This window comes from Chionomys nivalis, chromosome 8 (assembly GCF_950005125.1).
Source record: "Chionomys nivalis chromosome 8, mChiNiv1.1, whole genome shotgun sequence".
In the NCBI taxonomy this organism is placed as follows: domain Eukaryota; kingdom Metazoa; phylum Chordata; class Mammalia; order Rodentia; family Cricetidae; genus Chionomys; species Chionomys nivalis.
In genome coordinates, this window is record NC_080093.1 from 70,064,995 (window position 1) to 70,082,821 (window position 17,827).

Below are 17,827 nucleotides of genomic sequence, written 5' to 3' on the forward strand. Positions count from 1 at the left end.
CAAAGTGGAGGCCAAGCTGCACAGGGTGTGGAATGTAGCGGAACAAGTGGGCCAGCCTAATTAGGCCCCCCAGACATTTTTGGGGTTTGGGGGGGTCTCACTTTGTAGCCCCGGCATCTAACTCACAGATCCACATGCTTCTGCCTCTCAAGTACTCAGATAAAGATGTTCATGACCAGGCCCAGCTCATCCCAGGTGTTTTGATCTCTTCAAAGATGTGTGCCCTCTCACGCAATATGCATCTAACCCAGAGTTGCGTTCATGGTGTGCAAGCATTACATGCTGGGTGACAGTCCCATCTTTTTAGTCTTCAAGACTGACCCTCCAACCCTTCGATCCGTGACGAGAAAATATTTATTTTTCTTAAAGAGAGAACAGGCCTCAGATTGAGGAGGCAGGGGGCTTTGGTTCTTCCTTCTTGTCTAGGTAGTGTCTCAGGGCTGTGGGGAAATCAGTCATGACACCATTGGCCCCCAGATTGAAGGCCACTTCAAAATCCGATTCTTCATTAAGGCACCAAAATAGCACCTGAGCGGGAAAGAAGGACCAACTTAGTTTCCAAATCTACCCAATGCTTCCTTTAACTTCCAGGAGGTGGCACCCCCTCTTCTGCACAGACTTCTCAGCAATGGTGAGCTGGAGCTGATGGTAACCTTTTTAGGAATTTTCAGACTGGTTATTAAACATAGTTATTATTGACGGACAGTGGTGGCACACACCTTTAATTACAGCACTGGGGACACAGAGGCAGGCAGATCTCTGAGTTTGAGACCAGCCTGGTCTACAGAATGAGTTCCAGGGCAGCTAGGGCTACACAGAGAAACCTTGTCTCAAAAAAAACAAAACCAAATCAAACCAAGACAAAAACCCCACAACTGTTATCAAAACTTAAATTGTATGATCTTAGAGTCAAGTGTTGCAGTGTGTACCTATAAGCCCTGCACTCGGGAAGCTGAGGCAAGAGGGTGGAAGACTCTGAAGCCATCTGGGTTACAGTGAGTAGCTGGCCAGCCAGAGTTATATAGCAAGACCTGCCTCAAAAATAAATACATAAATAAGTGCATGAACTTAAAATTAAGGAGTCTCAACACTCAGGAGGGCAGAGGCAGGTGAATCTCTGTGAGTTCCAGGGCAGCCTGGTTTATACAGTAAGTTTTAGGCCAGCCAGGGTTATAGAATGACTTTGTCTCAAAACAAGTAAGAAATTCTATTAAAAACAAAGGTAAAAGCTAGGTGGACGACTTTAATCCCAACACTTGGGAGGCAGAAGAGGCCGATCTCTGTGAGTTCGAGGACAGCCAGGACTGTTAAACAGAGAAATCCTGTCTTGAAAAACAAAACAGAAGGTGAAATCTGGGTGCAGTGGTGGGTGCTTGTTTCTTTTTATGGCACTAAGAAGCAAGAGTCAGGAGGAAAAGGAGTTCAAGGACACCCTCTGCTCTATAGGGAGTTGGTCAAGGGCCAGCCTGGGCTACATGAGACCTGTCACAAACAAACAACCCAAGAGCTGGGGATGTTGCTCAATGGTGTAACACTGTTTCCAAAGCCCTGGAAAACAAAACAAACAACACAACCCAGGGCCAGTGAAGTGACTCAGCAGGTAAAGGCACCCAAGGACCTGAGATTTATCTCCAGCATCCACAAGGTAGAAGGAAAGTCCTATAACTGACTCTCTGACCTCTGTGTGCGCGCTGTGGGATGTGCACCTCCCACATACACACAACACACACACACACATACAAATGTAATATATTTTTTTAAGTTGAATACTCAACAGCCTATCACTAATTATTTTACAGTTTCCTAGGTCTCGTCTCTCTGTTAGGGTCTCTTGTAACCAAGCTGGCCTCAAACTCTCTACGCAGCTGGTGGTGACCTCGAACGTCTGTCATTCTTCTTCCGTATCCTGGTGCTCAGGTTATACCTGTTGTTTTGTTTCTGTTTTGCTTTTTGTTGTTGTTTTTTTATGATTTATTTGTATTTAAATTGTTTAAAAGGTTTACTTATTTATTTTATAGGTATGGTGTTATGTCTGTTACCAACAGAGTCCAGAAGAGGGCATCTGATCCCTGGGAGCTGGAGCTACTGATTGTGAACCACTGATTAGGGGTGCTGGGAGCCAAACTTGGGTGCGCCAGAAGAGCAGCCAGGCCGGGCGGTGGTGGCGCACGCCTTTAATCCCAGCACTCGGGAGGCAGAGGCAGGCGGATCTCTGTGAGTTCGAGACCAGCCTGGTCTATAAGAGCTAGTTCCAGGACAGGCTCCAAAACCACAGAGAAACCCTGTCTCGAAAAACCAAAATAAATTAATTAATTAATTAAATTAAATTAAATTAAAAAAATAAAAGCAGAAGAGCAGCCAGCGTTCTCAGCAGAGAGCCACTATGTATGTTACCTGGTGCTGGCGACTGAACCTAGGCTTTGTGGGTGCTAGGCAAGCGCCCTGCCCGCTGAGCCACACCCCCAGCCACTGGGTTTTAATTTTTAAGCATCTGATTATGTTTGTTTACGTGGGGGTGGATGCACAGCATCCCGGGTGTGTGGGTCAGAGGATAGCTCGTAGGAGTTACGGGTCAAACCCAGGTCATCAGGTTTGACAGCAGAAGCCTTTAAGCCCTTGAGCCATTGTACTGCCCTCCTTGTTTGTCTTTGTTTTGTCTCTTGGGTTTTTTCCTGTTTGCTTTTTTTCTTTCTTCTATCTCTCTAGTCACATGTCTTGTTCTTTTGAGGCAAGGAATGTTATTTAGCCCAAACTGATCTAAAACTCACCATCCTCCTGCCTCAGTTTCCCATGGATTAGGTATGTGGGCCAGGGCACCTGGATGACATGGGATTTGATTCCAGGAGCTCACCGGATCTCTGCTGTCTGGGTTTCACAGATGAGGGTCCCATCTTTAAACACGTGGAGGTCAGCGGTGAGCGAGGGCTGGTAAGGAAGAGCTGTTCTCTAGAGCCTCACTGACACCAGGACAGGCAGGAGCCAAGCCTGGCCTCTCCCTGCTCTTGTCACCCAAGGTTGACTCCTGTCCATGATGGCCTCAGGCTCTTAATGACACTCTCCCCATCATCATAGGGTCGCCATGTTGTGAACAAGTGAGTCTCACTCTGTGAATTATCTAGATTGGGTTTCCTGCACCAGCCTTCAAAAGCTTCCCTTCCTGGGTGCTGAGGATCACGGTCCTGCTGGATGTGAGGCCATGGGCCTAACTGACCTCTGCTGCCCTTAGCCTAGGGAACCCACCCAGTTCCTCTGAGCCCAGACTTTTGCTCCTCCAAGCTTTAGCTCTGGAGATGCCTGCCTGTCATGTCCTTCTCCTCAAGAGCTGTCTTCCTCTGTCCTTCTTCTGACTGATCCCACCTCCGTCTGCCCATGACCCATAGCACTGACTCCTGTCCTTAGCTGTGATATCACATCCCGCATGGGGTTGTCGGTCTTCATTTCTTTTCCCCACATTTGGTAGAAAGCTCTCAACCCAGGTAAATGCCTGGAACCATCTCAATGAGGCTTGCTGATTTAATGTCCAAGGTCAGGCACAGTAGTTTATGCCTGTAACTCCACCATTATGGAGGCAGGGGCAGGATGATTGCCATGAGTTTGAGGCCAGCCTGGTCTACAAAAAAAAAAAAAAAAAAAAAAACAGGGGCTAGAGACACGGCTCAGTGATTAAGAGCACTAGTTGAGGACCTTGCTTGGATTCCCAGCACCCACATGGTGGCTCACAGCCATTTGTAACTACACTTCCAGGGTATCTGATGTCCTCTTCTGACTTCTTTGGGTACCAGGCACACATGTGGTACACAGGTATACATACATGCAAAACACCCATACACATAAAATAAGACAATAAAAAAATGAAAACAAAACCATGGCCAGGCATAGTGACGCACGCCTTTAATCCCAGCACTCAAGAGACAGAGAAAGGCGGATCTCTGGGAGTCAGAGGACAGGTTGGTCTACAGAACAGGAGTTATATGGTGACACCTTGCCTCAAAACAACAACAACAAAAAGGGGCCAGTGAAATAGTTGAGCAGTTAAAAGCACTCTGCCCTTCCAGAGGGGATAGATTTGATCCCAGTATCTGCATGGCAGCTCAAAACTATTTGTAACCACGACTTCAAGGGAGTTGACACCATCTTCTGGCCTCAACGCCAGGCCAGATATATATAGGCAAAATACTTATTACACATAAAAAATAAAACAAAAAAACCCACCAAAACCCAAACCAAAATGCCTTCACTATTCCCATAGACCACTGATGAAGGCAGAGCAACAGGGTGGGCTGGGCCTGGTTTCCCAGCGCCTTTCCAGCAGACGCTAGGTTATCAATCCCTGATTAATCCCAGGTGCACATTCAAAAGAGCTACAGGTACCATTCTCTGCATTCAAACGGGCTCAAGACAGGGTTTCACTGTGTTTCTCAAGTTTCTTTCCTCGCTGTTCTGGAACTTGCTCTGTAGACCAGGCTGGCCTTGAACTCAGAGCTCTACCTGCCTCTGCCTCCCAAGTGCTAGATTTAAAGGCATGCGCCACCACTGCCTGGCTCATTCTCTGCATTTTATAGGCAAAGAAACTGAGACTCAGGGGTGGGATCCTGCCCAATGATCCATCTCCGATTGCAGTGTGATGGAGATTGTGCTACCAGGTATATACTGGGAACCAGCTCCTTGCTGGGGTAGTTTCGGAGTCCTCACCTGCACCCCACGGTCCTGCAAGTGCTGAATCAGACTCTTCCTCATGATGATCCTTGGGGAAGGATGGGGATGGCAAAGGCAACGATGAGAGGAGACAAAGGACAGTAGCAGGTCCCTGTGTGATACCTCCACCCGGCAGCCCTGCCTGCCTCACCATTTTGTAACTGCAGCTGACAGCTGGTTCATCCATCCACAGGAAAATGGGAAGTAAGTCCTGTGGAGAGAACTGGTGAGGTCAGCTCCTCGGTGTTGTCTGTGCCCCCTCTACCCCCGTCACAGGGGTGTGGTGGGAATGACTCCTTGACCAGTGCACCCCTGGCCTAGCCTGAAGAAACTATGAAGCTGCCTGGAGGAATAATTCATCCCTCAGTGAGAGCCCACTGTGTCCTGGAGTCGTTGGTTTAAGAGCTTGTCCCTCTTCCTGTCTTCAGCACAGGGAACTGAGTTTAGACAGTGGGACACGCTGGGGGTCAGAAGTGCATCAGCGATGGGCCTGGAACCAACTTGATTCCAGGACGTCACGGGGGTCCTCCTGGTTGAGTCTGTGTGGGGTTTTAAGAGTAGCTGAGGCTGGCCTGGAACTTGCAACCCTCTGGCCTTGGCCTCATGAGTGCTGGGATTACAGGTGTTTGACACAGTGCCCAAACGTGGACAGCTGTTTCAGATGAGATACTGCTTCTTGTCACGGCTTATTTTCCTCCCTGGGTGATTTTAGAGCCATGTCCTAGGTCAGGCTCTGGAGTATTTCAAGCTGTGTGACCCTGGGCAAGTCACAGAAACTCTCAGCATAGCTGACACTAACAGGGCTGTCGTGCCTCTTCCCTCCCAGGACGGGCTACTATAAGATAAAGGTCAAATACTCCCCGAGTCTGTGAAAACCTTTAACCCTGTGTAAAACACTGCCAGTGCAATGGAAGGGCTGTGTGGCTAGCTAGCTTTCTTGAGAACCACATAGCGGAACCAGAGCTTTGGGGACAATCCTGGAGAAGTTGTCAAAAAGGCCAAGGACGAGGCAGGCCCCCTCCCACCCGGCTAAGGAAGTATCTAGTTCCTAATACTTCCCCTTACATTACTTTGTTAACAGTGCTGCTTGCTGCACAGTGGACTGACTCACCTTTAGAGAAGGAGAAAGCCAGGCTGTAAGCCCAGAGGGCCTGACCCAGGCACTAGACTGGCCTGCCCACGTTATCATGTACTACAGCTATACTGACCAGAGACATTTGCCATCAACGTATTGAGTGAGTGAATTTCTTCTACAACTGCATACTGATAACATACTTGCCTGTAAGTCAAGGGGTCACAGACCCTCTAGTTTTCATGAATGCCAGGCAAGAACTACAGTGTGCAGGCCCATAATCCCAGCACTAAGGAGGCTGAAGCAGGAGGACTGAGAATTTGAGGCGAGCCTGGACTACATAGTGAGACCCTTGTTTCAAAAAAACAAGATCATCCCTTTTCAATGGCTTAGTGTGGGGGTTTCCTAGTGCTGTGCCCCTTCAGTATAGTTCCTCACGTTGTGGTGACCCCAAACATAAAGTTAGTTTCATTGCTACTTCATAACTATAGTTTTGCTACCATTATAAATCATGATGTAGATACCCGTGTTTTCTGATGATTTTAGGCTACCCCTGTGAAAGGGTCATTCATTCCCCAAAGGGGTCTCGACCCATAGGTTGAGAAACACTGGCTTAGTGAATAAAGGCCCTTGCCATGAAACCCTAGCAACCTGAGTCCAGTCCCCGGAACCTACACAAAGGCGGAAAGAGGGTTGTCTCTGGCCTCCATATGCACACCATGGCACGCACACACACACCCCATAACAAATTCAAACAAACAAACAAACAAGCCAGGATGTGACTCAGTTGGTAGATTGTTCCCCAAGTACATACAAAGCCTTGCATTCACCGGGTGGTGGTGGCGCATGCCTTTACTCCCAGGCGGATCTCTGTGAGTTCGAGACCAGCCTGGTCTACAGAGCTAGTTCCAGGACAGGCTCCAAAACCACAGAGAAACCCTGTCTCGAAAAATAAAAAAACAAAACAAAACAAAAAGCCTTGGGTTCAGTGTCTGGCCCTGACTAGAACCAGCTGTGGTGGTATATGACTATAACTGCAGCTCTAGTGATGTGGAGGCAGGAGGATTAAAAATTCAGTGCCTTAGCCGGGCGGTGGTGGTGCACGCCTTTAATCCCAGCACTTGGGAGGCAGAGGCAGGCGGATCTCTGGGAGTTCGAGACCAGCCTGGTCTACAAGAGCTAGTTCCAGGACAGGCTCCAAAACCACAGAGAAACCCTGTCTCGAAAAACCAAAAAAAAAAAAAAAAAAAAAAAAAAAAATTCAGTGCCTTCCTCAGCTACTTAGTTCCAGGCCAGCTTAATATACATGAAACTCTGTCTCAATAAAACAAAACACTGCCCTCTCTAAAGGGCCTTGGGGCTGGAGAGATGGCTCAGTGGTTAAGACCACTTGCTGTTCGTTCAGAGGACCTGAATTTGGCTCTAAGCACTCATGTGCTGTTCATAACCACCTGTAACTCCAGTTCTGGGGGATCTGACACCCTCTTCTGGCCTCTGTAGGTCACTGCACACATGAGGTGGGCATATGTACACACGCGCGCACACACACATACATGCACGCGCACACACACTATTTAAAGACTCTTGGGGGACTCTTAGGGAACTGGGGATCCTGGGTCTCCTCCACAGGTCCTGGGCAGTGTGGCCTGAGCAGGGTGTTTCCAAGCCCCCTCTCACCCCTGGTACCTGTTGATGATGGTGGGCAGGAAGCACAAGAAAAACTTCTCAGGAATGGAGACAAAAGGCAGCAGCCCCAGGTAGTAGAGCAGAAGTATCCAGATTGATCGCAATATGGTAAAGGCCATTGGCATGTCAGAGTTCTGGGTGGCAAGGAGAGAAGTGAGAAGTGGGGACCAGCAGAGTTGGCATGGGCCAAGGGGACCAGGCAGGACATCAAAGTCACACCTTGAACAGTGTAATGGTTAATTCTGTTAACTTGATTAAGAAGTAGTACCTTGGAGTTTGGTGAAACACACCTGTGGGGTGTCTGAGGATGTTTCCACAGAATTAGCTAGGGGAGGGAGGAACCCTACCCTGAATGTGGGCAGTGCCATCTCTGTAGGCTAGGAGTCTGGATGAAACAAAAGGAGAAAAAGGAAGAAGCCAGACCAGGCACTGTCTTCACTTCTCAGCCGCCATTAGCGAGTGGCTGTTTCTCATGCCCTCTACCTCTAGCAATTGGACCAAAGTGACTACTGTGGGTTAAAGTCTCCAAAACTGTGAGCCATGAGATGTTTCCTGAGGTTCTGTTACAGTAACAACCGACCAGCCTAGCCAGTGTTTCCTGAGGTTCTGTTACAGTAACAACCGACCAGCCTAGCCAGTGTTTCCTGAGGTTCTGTTACAGTAACAACCGACCAGCCTAGCCAGTGTTTCCTGAGGTTCTGTTACAGTAACAACCGACCAGCCTAGCCAGTGTTTCCTGAGGTTCTGTTACAGTAACAACCGACCAGCCTAGCCAGTGTTTCCTGAGGTTCTGTTACAGTAACAACCGACCAGCCTAGCCAGTGTTTCCTGAGGTTCTGTTACAGTAACACTGACCAACACAGCCAGTGTTTCCTGAGGTTCTGTTACCGTAACAGCTGACCAGCACAGCCAGTACTGGGGGTTCCCTAGAACTGGCCGCATGGCACCAGTGCACACAGTCACGCTCTCCTACTTCTCCAAATCCTACTCTTGGGGACTGTGCTCAAACCTAGTTCCAGGGGCCATGCTGGGCCCTTCTAGCGTAGGCTCCTTGGACTGGGTGGCTTCTAGCCCCATAGCAGAGAAAGAGGGACTCACGGCAGCCTTGCACTTCCTCATGATTGAGTTCTTCTCTGAAGCCCAAATAGTAATCTCACTGCGGTCAAAACTCCTAGCCAGGTTGGCTACCTAGGATGGGAACACAGGGAGTAAGGGAAGCCAGGCCTCTCTTGGACCTGCCCTCACCTGCCTGGCTTCAGTACCACCTTGTGAATGAGCTCTTCATTTTTTTCTTTGATCTCCACAATCGCGGGAATCCTTGGAAATTTCTGGAATATATCCTCCAACCGTATCATGTGCCGATCAGACCCATGGGCAAAATGGCCTGGGAGTTGGGGCACAAAAACTGGGGTCAGAGTAAGATAGATGAGCTGTGTGGGGGTAGGGAGAGTATATGAGAGGTGGCTAAGCAGTGCGAGGCTGACTGTCCACACCCTACCTGGTGAGAAATAAATCTCCAGTTCTGTCTTGTAGAGGGGCAGCTCCTGTGGAGGGCAGAGACTGACATCAGGACACGTGCACGAGCGTCAGTTCTCAGTATGAGGGGCTGCAGAGCTCACCTGGAAGTCCAGGCTGTCCACATCCTTATTTAGGCCCGACTGGCGGGACAGGTTCTTGTCGTGTGACACTACTACCACGCCATCCCGTGTGAGCTGGCAGTCAAGTTCCAAGATATCTGCTCGCTGGGCCATGGAACTATGGGAGCCAAGGTTGGTGGGGGAGGAGGACAAGGGAAGGACCAGGGCATGTAGTGGAGGGGAGATACTGGGACAGAATTTATGGTGGGACATATGACCCCACCTGTACAATTCCAGGGGCTTCAAGACACCCAAATTAGGAAGTGGATAAATAGCACCCTTGGTTGCCTTGCAGAGCTCACCCCACAACCTTACATGTCAGACTTACTTCTCTATAGCCTCCATGGTGTTCTCTAGCCGCTCTCCGGACCCTGTGTGAGGCAGTTTGGGTGGGTCCCTAGGGCCTGGCCTGACCTTCCTTCCTTTCTTCCTGATGGTTTCCTACTTGCTACCTCTCTTCCCATCAGCCATGCTGAACTGGCTCTCCCTCCCTGCTCCGTGCCTCCCAGGCCCCCATGGCTCTCCTCACCTCTGTCTTTATTTCATTCACTCCCGCTTGCACCTCTGCTATGTGCTGCCCACTGTGGCACCTGTCTTCTTAGGCTCACACCGCCCCAAGTGGCTGCCAGCGCCTCCCGCCTCCCTGACTCAGCTCACCTCCACGGTGGGCAGCCAGGCGGATAGGGAAGGTGGGAGCCCGGGTTGTGTGCAGCAGATGAGGTCGGCGCAAGAAGAAGAAGGAGAGCATGATGTAGCTGCCCAGGGTGGGCAGAGCCAAGTACAGGATAGGGATCATAGCCTCACTCCCACCGCAGGTGCCTGCCACAGCACAGCCTCCCCAGTCCCAGAGGGCTCTGTTGTCTGCTGCTGCCTGCTGCTGAGTCTGCCCGCTGAGCCGGTGTAGGCTGGCTCCACTATTGGGCAGCACCACGCCCCAGGACCTGCTGAGCCTGCTGCTATGCCGCTGGCACTCGGCCAGACTGCAGTATGCCCCAGAGCTGGGGCAGGCACAGGAACCCAGGCAGCCCTGGGCTTCATGTCCACAGACCTTCTGTAGATCCCAGTACCCCTTCTGTTCTTGACTGTGTGTGTGTGTGTGGGGGGGGTGAGCAACTCCCCTCACCATTTTTAGAACTTCCTGTTTTCCATGAGTGCTTGTGGCCAGGATCTGTTAACTACCTTTGCCACTTCCCAGGAATGTTGGGGTGCAGGGTGCCCCTGAGTCACGACAAATCACCCCAGCCAGTTAAACAGGAAGCTGTTAGGGAACACAGTGACTGAAAGAAAACTGACCCCTTTCCAGGAGTCTGGAGCACCTTATAACCCATCCTCACCCCTGGCCAGCTGAGCCAAAGACCACAGGGCCATGTGAGGCCACAGCTGCATGCAGGGGTCAGTCGTGAAAGCAGCACACTAGGGGTAGCATTGGCACACAGAGACGGAGGCAGGGACATCCATATACACATCTCTATATTTATATATTAGATACAGGCACGGGGAGGTGGGGAGGGGCACCAGCTCTCCGCGGGCCCCACCTCCACTTCCAATAACCCACACACAGAAGCAGCAAGGGCGTTACATGTGGCAGCTTTGAGAGGGAGAGGGTTTGGCCTGGCCTGGCTCCTCAGGGAAACTAGCCCTTGAGACTTAGGAATGTTCCTTCGGGGAAAACAGGGTGGGGTTCCAACAAGTTGAGTAGGGCAGAGCTTAGCCTGGGTCCCTACTCAGTGCCCTCCACCCCTCTGTAGCACAGGTCCTAGGGCAGTCATGGCCCTTCCGTTCCAGAATGGTCTGCCAGAGCCAGGGCTAGCAGGGGTAGATAAAGGCAGAGCAGCGGAGATCAGCTCTGGGGCCACCTCACCACTTAGGCCCCAGGGAGATGGGGCAGGGGTTGGGGTGAGGGGAGCCTGCCTGAAGCAGGAGATCCCAGCGGAGTGGAAGAAGATGGCCAGGCCCACCCTCGGTCCAGCCTGGGCTGCCAGGGTCCGGGTTGAGCAAAGTTCATTACTAACGATTTGCAGAGAAGGACCAGGTAGGAGCAGGACCTGAAGGAAGAAGAGCAAAGTGAGCTGGGGAGACCCCACTGAGCCCGAGGCCAGTGCCTTTGATCGGCCCGTGGGTCTTGGCTCCCTCCTCTGCAGCAACAGCAGCCACCACCAAGTGCTACCGTGACTGCTACCTCCTCTCAAAGCCATCGTGGTGCACCCCGTCCTAAGGCCTGGGGTGGCTCCTCAGAGCGGGAGGATCCCTCGCCTTTGTGGGTCTCCAGTGGATGCTGATGACAGCAGGAGACGGACGGGGCGCGAGGAGTGGTTTACAAAGGACCAGGTGGGCCGCAAATGACTAGCCAGCCCTGGCCCTTCTGTTGCTACCACACACATGGATGAGGCACCCAGGCTAGGCAGCCAAGGGCATTGTGAGCCACTCACCAGGTCCCGGGGGACAGGGGTGTCTGTTCTTGTTAGGGGGCCTCTGAGGCCCCTGGCTGGAAGCGGGCTGTCTCTTGGAAGATCAGTTCCTTCAGCCGCTCCTTGGGGAGATCATCCAGCTCCATGTCAAAGGTGAAGGGCTCCTCAGCCACTGGCTAGGGGGCAAAGACAATAAGGCACAGGCCAGCACTGGGGATACTGATGCCCCTCCCAGCTCCTGGTGGCCAGCCCACCTCATCTGTTGGGTCATAGTACTGTTCCAGGTACGGGTGAGCCAGCGCTTCCTCTACAGTGATGCGCTTGTTGGGGTTGAAGGTTAACATCCGGTCCAGCAGGTCAAGTGCTAAGGCAAGGCAGGAGTAGCAGTCGTGAAAACAGCTGAAGGAGCTCCCAAAGGCAGCACCTGTCCCGTGCCCAGGGGCCTATTTACTGAGGCAGGCCTTAGGATAATACACCTTTCTTTGTTACTGAGGCAGGCCTTAGGATAATACAGCTTTGCCGCTGGGCTCTCGCCTACCTCCAGTCCTTTGTCTCACTCACCTTTGGAGTCAGATTTGGGGAAAAGCTTGGCCCAAGCCACCTTAGTTTTCGAGGGCAGAGATTGTAGATAGTTTCGGGCCTTCATGTTGATGATACAATTAAGGTCCTCCTGGGATGGGGAGCCCAAGATACCTGTGGACAAACCAGTTGTTTTGCTAAGATACCAAGTCCTGTTTTTGGGAACAGGTCAGGAAGCAAGAACAGGAACCCAAGCCCAGCCACCTGCAGCCACCTCCTCATCAACCCACTGGGGCAGTGACGGAAGCAAGGAGCTGAGGACCAGGGAGTGCTGGGCTCAAATCCTGACTGCAGTCTTCCTTAGGTGTAGGCCTTAGCCTTGCTTTTCCCATCTTTCAAATGGGAAAGAACACCTTACAGAAATACTGTGAGATGCTGGGGAGGCTCCACATGTGGTACCCCAATTCTCACCCTCCAGTAACGTCATCTCCGGTAACTCCCATCCCTGTGAGCCAGTCAGGTCATCTCACCTAGAATGTGGTTGAGCTGGTCCAGGTAGTGCTTGCCAGGGAAGATGGGCCGGTTGGAGAGCATCTCAGCCAGAATGCAGCCCACAGACCAGATGTCAATGGATTTGGTGTAGCCCTGGGGAGGAGAATATGCTCAGCTCCTCGGTCAGCCTTATCAGTGCCTTCTTGGCATTTGGGCCAAGCACTACAACCAACTTAGATCCAACACCAAGCAAAGGGCAGAGAACAGAGGCTAGGAAATCTCTAATCTCCAATTTCTACATTTTGCCAGAGCCCAAGGCCAAAGGGCTTATGCCAAGGCCCAGAGATAGCTCCAGGACTTTCTTGTAAAAGTGGGCTGCTTTCCTACCTTGGAGTTAAGCATGATCTCTGGGGCTCGGTACCAGCGTGTGGCCACATACTCCGTCAGGAAGCCTGTGTGGTCATGTTCAGGGTCAGCGATCCGGGCCAGGCCAAAATCACAGATCTGGAATCAAACCCAGGCCACTGAGTTAGGTGCTTAAGGCCCCCACAGCGCAGGAGGTGCCCCTGCTCGCCGTGCGCCAAGGATGCTTCTACTGGTGGTGTCCCACACCCAGGGAAGAGGAGGCAGGCATGCAGCCTCTGACCTTAAGGTCGCAGGTGGTGTTGATAAGCAGGTTGGAGGGCTTCAGATCCCGGTGGAGCACGTTAGCTGAGTGGATATACTTGAGGCCCCGAAGGATCTGGTAGAGGAAGTAGCAGATGTGGTCATTGCTCAGCTGCTGGCTCTTTAGCAGCTTGTACAGGTCTGTCTCCATGAGGTCCTGAACAATGTAGCTGAGGAGGATTCCAGAGACCCCCAGGTTGGGGGCAGCAGGAGACTTTGTTAAGGAAAACAGGTTCTGACCAGAAGGTCACATACTCCTTCCAGCGAGGGCCCCTTGGCCTCATGAGCCTTACAAAGCGAAGCCTGGAGCACATCTATTCTGGGCCCTCAGTTTCCCTATGGGGCAAATGAGGGTACTGACGGATTGCAGCGGGAGAGCTTCAGAGGAACAGCAGTTCTGAGTTAACCCACTCATGTCTGGTGTGCCCATTCTACCTGTCCACGTCTCAGATTCCTCATCTGACAAGCAGGGAGAGTAACTGTGCCTTAGAGCCGGCTGTGAGGAAAAAGATGCCCCATGGAGATGCTCAGCAAACAAAACACGCTGTTACTCTATGGGTCCAGCCATGTGGAGGCTGAGTGGGTTAAATGAGATAATGCATGAACGCCATCTGGCACACAGTAACTGTTTGCTTTAAAATAAATGCCTGCCTTATGGGAATGATTTGTGCCAGAAAAGTGAGGAGACACTCCCTCCCAACCATGCTCCTCCGGAGTGACCATACACCAGAAGGCGGAGAACGAAAAGTCCCTTTAGACTTGAAGATAAAACAAAGATTCAGCACAAACAGCTGGGTGGTGGTGCACACGCCTTTAATCCCAGCACTCAGAAGGCAGAGGCAGGTGGACCTCTTGTGAGTTTGAGGCCAGCCTGGACTACAGAGTGAGTTCCAGAATATCCACGGAAAACACAGAGAAACCCTGTCTTGAAAAACCAAAAAACCAAAGCAAAACAAACAAACAAAGTAAATGTCATCTTGCCTGACTTTGGAGGAGCAGCCAGGGGCTGAGCACCAAACCTCATTCTTGTAATCCCACACTTGAGAGGCAGGCGCAAGAGGATTATTCCCTAGAAATTTAAGGCCAGCGTGGTCTAATAAGTTAGCCTCAGGCCAAGCAGGGAAACATAGTGATACTCTCTCAAAAAGGAAGCCTGGACTGTCCTACACAGGACATGGGAGCTGGGCCTGGTGGTACCTGGGAGGCAAAGGCACCTGGACCTCTGAGTTCCAGGCTAGCCTGAACTATATCCTGTATTTCAGGCTAGCCAGAGAAAGTGAGGTCCTTTCTCAATAAAAACAGCAGCACATGGCCCAACCCTGCTGCTTCGTGAGTGTGGGAGTCTAGAGGTGCAGTGACCCGCTTAAGATCACACCGCAAGCCAGAGTGTAGAGATTTCACGTGAGGAGAGATACAGATGCTGTCCAATGAATCCTGGGACTGGGAGGGGTTAGGTAGGGAAGAGGCCACGGGTGTTACGGACTGCTAACATGGCAGCCAAGCAGGAAGTAGATATGGACAATGAACTAGATATTTGAACTAGGCAAGCAGTATCAAGCAAGGGCAACAAAGGCTGGACTGCATTCCCTGGGCAAAGTGCAAGTCCACAGGTAATTAGGGTGGGGCTCTCAGAAAAGTAGGAAGGCTCCAAGAAAGCCATCTGGGAAGAGAGGAAGCGAGAAACAGCCAATTTTCTGCTTTCTAATCCAGACAGACCCTCCAGCCCCCTTATCCTTCCTTGTGCCCTTGGTGAAGCCAGGAACAGGGGTGCAAAGACTTGGCTCCACCCTGTGACTCTAGAGCCCCCCCCAGATGTTCCTTCTTAACAATACACAGTGGTTTCAAAGACTCCACACGCTCCCCCTCACACCCCGTCCCTCAGAAGGCACTGCCAAACTTCCCATGAGGGCCTCAGTTTCCTCATCTTTGAAATGGAAGTGGCACAGTTCATCCCTCAGGGACGTTAGAAGGTTGAATTAGTACCATCAAAACCCTAGGCATGCCCAATGCCAGCGTTCTTCCCCGCCTGCCTTCCAGGCTGAGATCTCCAAAGAAAGAATCATGAGTCTGTTAAGCAAGAATGGGCTGTGGGCAGAGACTGGGTCATGTCACAGAACTGCAGATGTCGGTAGACAAAGCGCCCATACAGATCATTTTGCCCAGCACTTCCCCCACACAATACCATACTGGGACACAGCGCAAAACCAACTTGTCCAAGGCCACCTCACTTGGCTGCTACACACCAGGATCCACTGAAGGCCTGCCAGTGTGTGCTTATGCGCTGTGGGCTCTCTGCTAAAGTTATTTTTGCTGGGTGTCACAAAAGAAGTGAACCCAAGTCCCCCGATCTAGCTTCGGGGCTGTGACCAAGCTGGAGGATACACATCCCTCATAGCTTCCAGGGTGGGTGCTCTGAGGATGTCTCTGATGCCTATGACATTCTCATGGCGGAATCGCAGCAAGATCTGGATCTCCCTCAGTGTACGCTGGCAGTAGGTCTGGTGCTCGAAGGGGCTGATCTTCTTGATGGCCACTCGAGTCTTGCGCACGTGGTCATAAGCAGAGCTGAAAGGGCCAGAGAGATGTGGCCTTGCAAAGGGGGAATCCAGGCCTGGCGGCCCCACCCAGGCCTTGGCAGGGCCAGGGAGAGAGCAGGAGAGGGCTCTGGCCAAGTTGTAAACAATGCTGGCTCCTTCCTGCTGTGAAGGCCTGGAATCTCCAGGGGAAAAGCTGGGGACCAGCCAGGCAGCCTTTCAGTGACTTCACAAACAGAGGAAGAGTGGCCACCACTCACTGACTTCCTTTCTCCTGGACCCTCTTCCATTCTAGCTGCCCTCACCCTCCTCCCCTTTCCCAAACAGGGCTCTCTCAATCCAAGACAGGGCGAGGGGATGGGAGTCCGAGCGGAGGATGTAGACGAAGCCAATATAGGCTAGAAGATTCAGTAATGGGACAGGAGAAAAGAGATAAGGAGGGGTAGGTCTCTGTGAGGTACCTGGGTCGCAGGGCTGTTCCCACATGAACAAAGGCCCAGAGCACAGAGTGGGGCAGCGAGAACTCACAAACCCCGTATCCCACAAAATAAGGTAGACCCCCACCCCTCCGGAACCCTCATCCTTTTGTGGGCTCCTGCCCTTGTCAGGGGCAGGGGTGTAAAGGTTTGCCCCACCCTGAGCTTTGCTCTTCTTTCTAAAACTCTCTGACACCGCCTCACCAGGGGGAACCAAGGCTCCCACTACCTTCTGAAGGGTCCTTCACTCCCCCTTCAGCAAGAACACTCATCCTCTTAGCGCCACCCTGTTTCTCTAGGGTCCCCCAGCTGCCCCTCCCTTAACAATCCAAGGTGGCTTCAAAGCTCCAAAACCCCTCCCCGGAGAAAGTAGCGCCCGACCCCCAGAAGTCGCTGCATGATCCCTCCCTGCGACACTCCCCAGACCCCCACGTCCCGGGCACGCACCTGCTATCCCCCCACTCTGAAGCCCCCTCCCCGGGACGCCCCCTCACCTGACCATGCCGTACGCGCCCTCGCCGATATACTGCAGCTGCGTGTAGCGTGGGCCCACGTCGAATGGCTGTCCCTTCACCACCTCCACCTCCCCCGGGACCCCCGGGCCGACCCCAGCGGCTCCCCGGGGCTCCCCGCCCCCGCCCCCCGGAGCCGCCGCCGCCGCCATCTCCACTCCTCCCGCCTCCCCCCGCGGCCCCGCCCGCGGCCCCGCCCCTCCCGCCCTCCCTGTCACCCGCGGGGCCGCGCGCCAGGCTCCGCCCCCGCCCCCGCGCGCCCCGCCCCCGCGCTTGCCCGGCGAGCCTGCGCGGGCCCGAGGAGTCACGTGGTTTTCTAGGCGCGCGCCCGGCTTTCCCGCCTAGGTACCCTGGGCCTTCTATGCCTTGGCCACTGGGGTACCCTGGTCTGCCTGGAGAGTTCTGCAGGCCGAGAGGCCAGTGGCTCTCAGGGATGCTAAGGGAACGCACCCTGTTTCCATTACCTTTGGAGACCTGCCTCTTACCTTCTTTCGTAGAGACAGTGGTAATCCTGGCTACCTGCTGGAAGTTGGCCTTGAACTAGTCCTCCTGCCTTTACCGCCCTAGTACCTGGTTTGAGCCATCATATCTCCATCTTCCTATTCTTTTTTCTTTTTCTTTTTTTTAAAGCAGGGTCTCTATGCATAGCCCAGACTGTCCCGGAGCTCACTATGTAGACCAGGTTGGCCACGACATGCAGAACGTGTAGAGATCTACCTTCAGAGCACTGGGATTAAAGACATGTGTCACCATGCCTAGCTTCTTTTTTTTTTTTTTTTTTTTTTTTTGGTTTTTCGAGACAGGGTTTCTCTGTGGTTTTGGAGCCTGTCCTGGAAATAGCTCTTGTAGACCAGGCTGGTCTCGAACTCACGGAGATCCGCCTGCCTCTGCCTCCCAAGTGCTGGGATTAAAGGTGTGCGCCACCACCGCCCGGCCATGCCTAGCTTCTGTACCTTTTCTTTGGTTGCTTTTTTGAGACAGGGTTTCTATGTGTAGCCTTGGTTGTTCTGGAACTCACTCTGTAGACCAGGCTGGCCTCAAACTTCCAGAGATCCACCTGCCTCTGCCTCCTGAGTGCTGGGATTAAAGGCATGCACCACCATACCTGGTGATATTTCTTATTCATTTGT

The 17,827-nt window shown here is 52.3% G+C and overlaps 2 protein-coding genes across 2 annotated transcripts; both read right to left on the reverse strand.

Annotated features, from left to right (window-relative positions):
• Positions 1-381: 381 nt before the first annotated feature.
• Positions 382-9,886, reverse strand: Gdpd3 (glycerophosphodiester phosphodiesterase domain containing 3). The gene is made up of 10 exons (XM_057778899.1): positions 9,748-9,886; positions 9,419-9,461; positions 9,073-9,208; positions 8,952-8,997; positions 8,719-8,837; positions 8,552-8,641; positions 7,454-7,587; positions 4,847-4,906; positions 4,693-4,744; positions 382-528 (listed from the first exon to the last, which is right to left on the reverse strand). The coding sequence occupies exons 1-10, from the start codon at positions 9,884-9,886 to the stop codon at positions 382-384; spliced, it is 966 nt and encodes a 321-aa protein (XP_057634882.1).
• Positions 9,887-10,528: 642 nt separating this feature from the next.
• Positions 10,529-16,865, reverse strand: Mapk3 (mitogen-activated protein kinase 3). The gene is made up of 9 exons (XM_057778053.1): positions 16,680-16,865; positions 15,558-15,740; positions 13,156-13,345; positions 12,897-13,013; positions 12,548-12,662; positions 12,060-12,191; positions 11,753-11,862; positions 11,520-11,674; positions 10,529-11,135 (listed from the first exon to the last, which is right to left on the reverse strand). Exons 1-8 carry the CDS (start codon positions 16,847-16,849, stop codon positions 11,552-11,554), a joined length of 1,140 nt encoding a protein of 379 aa, XP_057634036.1. The 5' UTR covers positions 16,850-16,865; the 3' UTR covers positions 10,529-11,135; positions 11,520-11,551.
• Between the last annotated feature and the right edge of the window lie 962 nt (positions 16,866-17,827).

What these genes read in the sequence shown, in the direction of transcription:
- Gdpd3 (XM_057778899.1), bottom strand. Translation starts at nt 9,886, where the DNA reads ATGATCCCTATCCTGTACTTGGCTCTGCCCACCCTGGGCAGCTACATC. An exon ending in CTGCCCACCATCATCAACAG is followed by an intron (nt 4,907 to 7,453) that starts GTACCAGGGGTG and finishes TTCTCTCCACAG; the next exon opens with GACTTACTTCCCATTTTCCT. An exon ending in TGCAGGACCGTGGGGTGCAG is followed by an intron (nt 529 to 4,692) that starts GTGAGGACTCCG and finishes TTTCCCGCTCAG; the next exon opens with GTGCTATTTTGGTGCCTTAA.
- Mapk3 (XM_057778053.1), bottom strand. Translation starts at nt 16,849, where the DNA reads ATGGCGGCGGCGGCGGCTCCGGGGGGCGGGGGCGGGGAGCCCCGGGGA. An exon ending in GGCGCGTACGGCATGGTCAG is followed by an intron (nt 15,741 to 16,679) that starts GTGAGGGGGCGT and finishes TGGCCCTTTCAG; the next exon opens with CTCTGCTTATGACCACGTGC. An exon ending in CCCCAAATCTGACTCCAAAG is followed by an intron (nt 11,863 to 12,059) that starts GTGAGTGAGACA and finishes GCCTTGCCTTAG; the next exon opens with CACTTGACCTGCTGGACCGG.